General features: G+C 40.4%; 2 protein-coding genes across 5 annotated transcripts in view; both read right to left on the reverse strand.

Annotated features, from left to right (window-relative positions):
• LOC109483273 (cysteine proteinase 1-like) overlaps window positions 1-1,448 on the reverse strand; it is a 17,995-nt gene extending 16,547 nt beyond the window's left edge. For all 4 annotated transcript variants that reach the window (XM_019786269.1, XM_019786268.1, XM_019786267.1 and 1 more), the window contains exons 1-3: window positions 1,352-1,448; window positions 798-839; window positions 252-365 (exon numbers count right to left, since the gene is read on the reverse strand). In XM_019786269.1, the coding sequence (XP_019641828.1) occupies window positions 252-365; window positions 798-839; window positions 1,352-1,407 (212 nt within the window). In that variant the 5' untranslated portion in view covers window positions 1,408-1,448. The remainder of the gene's footprint in view (window positions 1-251; window positions 366-797; window positions 840-1,351) is intronic.
• A 910-nt stretch (window positions 1,449-2,358) lies between these two features.
• LOC109483200 (galactose-3-O-sulfotransferase 2-like) overlaps window positions 2,359-5,792 on the reverse strand; it is a 5,048-nt gene continuing 1,614 nt past the window's right edge. Inside the window, exons 2-4 of the mRNA XM_019786181.1 lie at window positions 4,799-4,900; window positions 4,210-4,324; window positions 2,359-3,348 (exon numbers count right to left, since the gene is read on the reverse strand). Coding sequence (XP_019641740.1) covers window positions 2,359-3,348; window positions 4,210-4,324; window positions 4,799-4,900 — 1,207 coding nt within the window. The remainder of the gene's footprint in view (window positions 3,349-4,209; window positions 4,325-4,798; window positions 4,901-5,792) is intronic.

Below are 5,792 nucleotides of genomic sequence, written 5' to 3' on the forward strand. Positions count from 1 at the left end.
AAGGGTTAGCCCACTTCCATATGTATATTCTTTCCTATAAAACTGTTACTGCTAAACAGAGAAAACATCATACGTTCCATTCCTAAAGTATTTGGAACCCGCAAACGTCGTGAGATGAATAATTTAACTATTTACAGCCATTCTCTCATTGGCCAAACCTTTGATTGATACGCTATCATTGGTTGAATAGCTAATTGTGATGGACAGTCGGAACATCGATCAAGTATTTACACACACTACGTTGGTTTTACCTGTATTCAGCGTTCAGTTTGTCGATCTTGAGGAGGTTTTCTTGGAACGTAGCAAACCTCGCCGTCTCTTCTTCAACCGTTTTGTACCGTCGGTTGTGTTCATGCTTCCATTGACTTAAAGAAAGGTAACGAGGTGAAGCAGTCATCCTAAGTTGTCAAATTTCTCCCATGGTCTTTCTGATAAAATCATCCAATTATATTACATTTACTTCTAAAACGTGGATAATATGATGCTTCACTGCCTAAAAAAAGAGTAAAATCGGGCCCATCACTGAAAAAAATATAGGTAGTTTACTGATTTATTTACTGTTTACGTTTTTACTATGTGCGATTAGACAAACAATCCCAAATCCCCGCCTACCTCAACGCAGAAATGCAAAATAAAAACATAACGTTGAATTTAAAAATCATTTGACGGACATGCATGCGGCCATCCTCTCATTGGCCGAACGCGAATATATTGCCATTCTCTCATTGGTTGAACCGCTAATTGCTATTCTCCCGTTGGTTGAACTGTTAAATTGATTTGCCATAATACTGTATTACCTGAAGAGAGTCCTTGCTTCGAGCTGGCCATGCACACAATAGCTGAAACAAAGTTCAAAGGTCATCATGACGCATTGCAGAAAACCTTTGTACCGTGCACCAGGTTTCTTCAACGATTATTTTAGAATAATCAATAACAATATTTTATCTATAGACTATGTAGCCTTAAGAAAGCCCTCCATATGTTGTGGTCCATTCATCTTAAAGTACTCTTGTCGAAAAAAATAGACTGCTCAGAATTTTGCAATATTAGAACATTTCTGCATGTTATACGTTGTGAACAGTCTCGAACAGTGATATAAAAATGGGAAAGACAAAAGGTTGTGACCAAAGCTTGGCTTGGTGGAAATATGAAGGAATGATACAGGTTTGGTCACATCCGCCGCTGGCCTTCGTACGATTTTGATGCCGCAGAATTTTCAAAAGAAGGATCTTTCGTAACAAGACTTTTGCAAGACACATGGACGGCTGTTTCAAGAGTGACCTCCGAGTCAGTTTGCTGTCGCACGACGATCTTACGACGTGTGTGACCGAGCCCGATTATTAAAACTTACAGCAAACCGGCGAATGTGGCGACAAAGAGAAGACCAGTCCTTTCGAGAGTCGCCATTGTTCCTGACCTCAGCGGGAGAGAGAAAGTCAAACTTTGCCCTGAGGGGAAAGGTACAGGGGAGAGAACCTTTGCTCTGTAAACAATCTGTTTATTTATCAACAATCTCCATTTGTGGAACGCATACAATGGAACTGCATTGATCAAGTACGATAAAACATATTAAACACATTCAATTAAATATCCATTACAAATAAATTTTTCCAATGGACGCGGCTTCGTTATTTCGTATCAACTGAATTTTCTTATCCTTAAAATAAACGTTCAAGAAACATAACAGAATACTAATCAGTTTCCAAAAATGGTACCACCACCACATCAATTACAGTATCTTAGCGTGGCGTAACGGCAGAGTGCTCGACTCGGAACCAAGAGGTCCCGAGTTCGAGTCCCGACATGCCACCGATCTGGTGCCCGGGTTCGAGTCCCGACATGCCACCGATCTGTTGCCCTTGGGAAAGGCCCTTTACACGACTTTTCTTTCTTACGACGTTTCTTTCGTACACGACTTTTCTCACATCGCTCAGGTGAAAATGAGGTGTGTTGGTGTGTTTACCTTCGGACATGGTCTGCTCTGTTAATTCTTACTCAAAATACATTCACATACATGTACTACTAGTATATTGTGACAGGAGCAGAGCAGACCATGAAATTGCAACGTTATGTAACCCAACACCAGTCACCATGGTGACAGACATCAACAAATCATGTCATTGGTCAGAGGTCACTGTTTGGAGAAGAAGAGGAAGAAACTGAGGAAAACAGTATGCTTTCCTTCGGTAAACATAAATAAACTTCAGTGGCACTGTGTCTCCACCACCTCTTGTGATTACATGTTGTAGAACGTTAACGATTATTGTCCTATAAAAAATTATCTTAGCACTATAATATCAGTATTGTTTGCGTTCCAATTTTTCCACGCCACTCTCATTATAGATGAACCACAAATGATTAAACTTTCAGAACCTTCGCTTGGCCCATTTGAGGACGTCGTCTTCGTTGTGCTGCACGTTTGACAAAATCCTTGATGAAACTGACGTTGGTGCCCCTAGTCCATTTCTGTGGTACTTTCCCCTGCCTTTTGAAGAAGCTTCTGTCCCAGTCTACCCTGGTCCTTTTCAGTTCAGAGCACAGCGTCTCGTCCACCGTAAACTCTTCGTTCCAGGTTGTCGCTTGAACAAAGTAATCACTCTCATTCACAGAGCGATTGCAGTAGATATTCACTTCAAAGTTTACCCGTCTGAAAAGTTCTAGTTCGTTCTGAAAATCGTCGCCCCTTTCCGCGATTTCACGCCAAAGAGTTCTGTTGAAATAGTCGTACAACATGTAATCCAGGTTGCTTGAACGGTGGTGGTTTTCTTGTAGGTTCTGTGGTATTTCTTCGTTCTTGTAGGAATACGAGCGATAGTTCCGAACCTGTTTGTCGTATAGGATGTCCCGAAGTTCCCAACATAGTTTCCTTTTGAGCAGGAGCAGAGATTCGTCGTAATGCTCCAAAATCATCACGTGAGCAAACTCGTTCCCAAGCCCTTGGATGCGAGCTTGCGCCATCTTCTCGTTCCCAGCGTACCACGGAGGTACCCCCATCATGAAAGCTTGCCAGTTTCTTGTCTTGTACGCCATGCTTCCGAGAAAATACTTGGGATCGCTCAGGTAATCCTTCACTGGGTTTTCCTTCCGCAGTCCGAGACGCTTGTCCAGGTGAAAATAGTTAATGGCCGATTTCAAGTGACTGAGTGGGTAACGCAAGATGGCGACGAAACTTGAGTTTTTCTTCATGATGTAGGACATTTGGGGCCTGTTGTAGCGTAAGTGGTGCAACATGACGTCATATGGAGGGTAGAAAGGGGGTTTTGCGTACGCCAGATCCGGACTTCTCAACACTGACGTGTCGGGACTCAGTGGTAGGACGATAGTCAGGTTGTTGGTCCAAACGAATCTCTAGAGGAGAAACAAAAAAGAACTAGAAAAGTAACATTTGCAAAGCAAATGCATAATATTTACCTTAGCATATGGTCTGCTCTGTTCATTCTTTCTCAAACACATTCATATATATATATTGATAGCAGTCTACTGGTAAGACAGGGGTCTCCTAATATAAAATTGCAACTACATGGAACCCAACACCAGTTACCATGGTGACAGACATCAACAAATCAGGTCATTGGCCAGGTCAGATGTCACTGTTTGGAGAAGAAGAGGAAGAGGAAACTGAGCAAAAACAATAGGTTTTCCTTCGGTAAACATAACAAGAAATTGGAGATTTCAGAATTCTTCTGGGTGTCTGTGTAGGTTTTGGAAATGTACTGTATAATCTGAGAAAAATATCCACAGGCAGCAATATAGCAGCAATATATTTCCCTTCCCATGGTATAGGGAGTGAAATATAACAAATATGTAAATTTCAAGTATTGCTACTACTATGCATACTCAGGGGAAGCCAATCAACATCTATCGTAGGGAACACATTCAGACTTCATCACGTCATATTCCCGCAGAGCAAACATTAGCCTGCACTGATTGGTCAATTTGTTTTATTGGACCAATCAGCTGCATCCACATGACGTAAACCAGTCAGAATTGCCCTGATGAAGATGACAGACGGTCATCGAAACGTCGGCTCGTAAAAAATAAATGGTTGTAATAAAAAAACTTTGCTATTCAAGTTTAATTCTGGTTTTCTATACTCAAATATTTTGCGTGAGGAATTCCTATCCTTTTGAAACATTTCATTTCAACATGTCCTCATTATGCAAATGACATCAACATTAACATAATATATGCATAAAGCACATGACGTACCTGGAGGATGCAGGCGGTGTTATGTGATCCTGCTTTGTGCACTTTGATAAACACAAAACTCTTCTGAGCCGAACAGCGCGGAGCGGTGGCAGTAGTGAGTTGCGTGGGGTCATTCCTGGAGTAGTGATGTTATAAGATCTTTATTTGCAAAATCATGCCCGAAGGCTAATTGCTTTCACAGTCAAAGACACTATTCGGTACAATACAATAATAGTAGACAGACAACTACTTGCCTGGAAAAACTTCTACTTCTACTACTACTCTAGCTATTTTGAGGTTTGACTTCTTTGAAGGCAGTGGATAATGAAAAGTCCCACATTCTGCATAATGAGTGGGTTTTGTGATCTTAGTAGAAACGTAGTCTTTTGGTGATCTTCTAAATGTTGAAAGTATGGAGAAATTGTGGTAACTGTCTGGAAGAATTTGTTTCTATCGGTCTCATGGTGAGGACACTGGCTAACAAAATGTGTATCAATCATTTTCCACTGCATTCATTGTACAATATTTACATAATCTCTCGTGCACAGGTATAGTTTTCTATAGCAGCCCCTTTCTATCTCTAGAGGGTGCGCACTTATTCTAATCTTACATTGTGATGTTTTTCACGTTCCCAACAACTTGTTTCTCGGCGTGCCTTGGATCCGTGCTGTTCACGCGAGATTTGACGTGACCGCGAGGTGTTCCCCTTTCCCTAGAGGGGATATCAAATGTTGATGTGAATACGTCCTGACAACCGTATTGTCTATGATCATAACATCAACACACAGGTCCTTGGCCCCGCCTGCTATGGATACTATTAAAAAAAAACATGTTTCAGGCTTGCTTAGGCCACACCAATTTAATTTGTTGGTTCTCGGATTTTTTCACAAAAATATGAAGCGACAGGACGAAAAAAATAATAAAAACAGGCCTAGGCGTCTTATTATAGCCCCATATGCTATAATAGGAGTTATGAAGTCAACACAAAAGTCTGGGTTTAAATATCTAAGCAATGAATTTTGAACTTTTAATAAAACCACTGCATTGATAGATGAAAAAAAAACTGTAACAGATAGGAAGAAAAGGACTTTCCTCAACTGTTGGGGGCAAAATATCAGCATTTTTTAGTTGATTCAAAGCCAGAATTTTTTTTTGCAAATCAAAAAAAAACGAGGAGGTGAATCCGCGAACCAACAAATTAAATTGGTGTGGCCTTAGGCCTAAACATGTGTTTCCGGTTTCCCGACCGACCCTAGCAGAAACCGGATTTGGTGGGTCATAAAATTGTTGATCAGACATTTGAATTTCAAACCCTATGAAACGTTATTTCGTGTGCATTTTCAGAAGCAAATTTTTTATATCGTTTGAAAGATTTGTCCCTTCCTCACAGGCAAACGGAGAGACCTCCTCGACAGACTTTTACAATTAAACAACTCATTCTTAGATAATTTAGAACCTATACGATAAAGCTATTGTGTATCTGCTACTTTTTTACAAAAAAGGTTTGAATGAAGGTGTTTAGTATGTTTACAATGTATTTTAGTCTTTATCATGAAAAAAAAAACTTTTTGAAAATTCAAGATTGATGATCCAAGATGGCGGAT

The sequence above is a fragment of the Branchiostoma belcheri genome, unplaced genomic scaffold, assembly GCF_001625305.1.
Source record: "Branchiostoma belcheri isolate BF01 breed outbred unplaced genomic scaffold, Haploidv18h27 scaffold63, whole genome shotgun sequence".
Classification (NCBI taxonomy): Eukaryota; Metazoa; Chordata; class Leptocardii; order Amphioxiformes; family Branchiostomatidae; genus Branchiostoma; species Branchiostoma belcheri.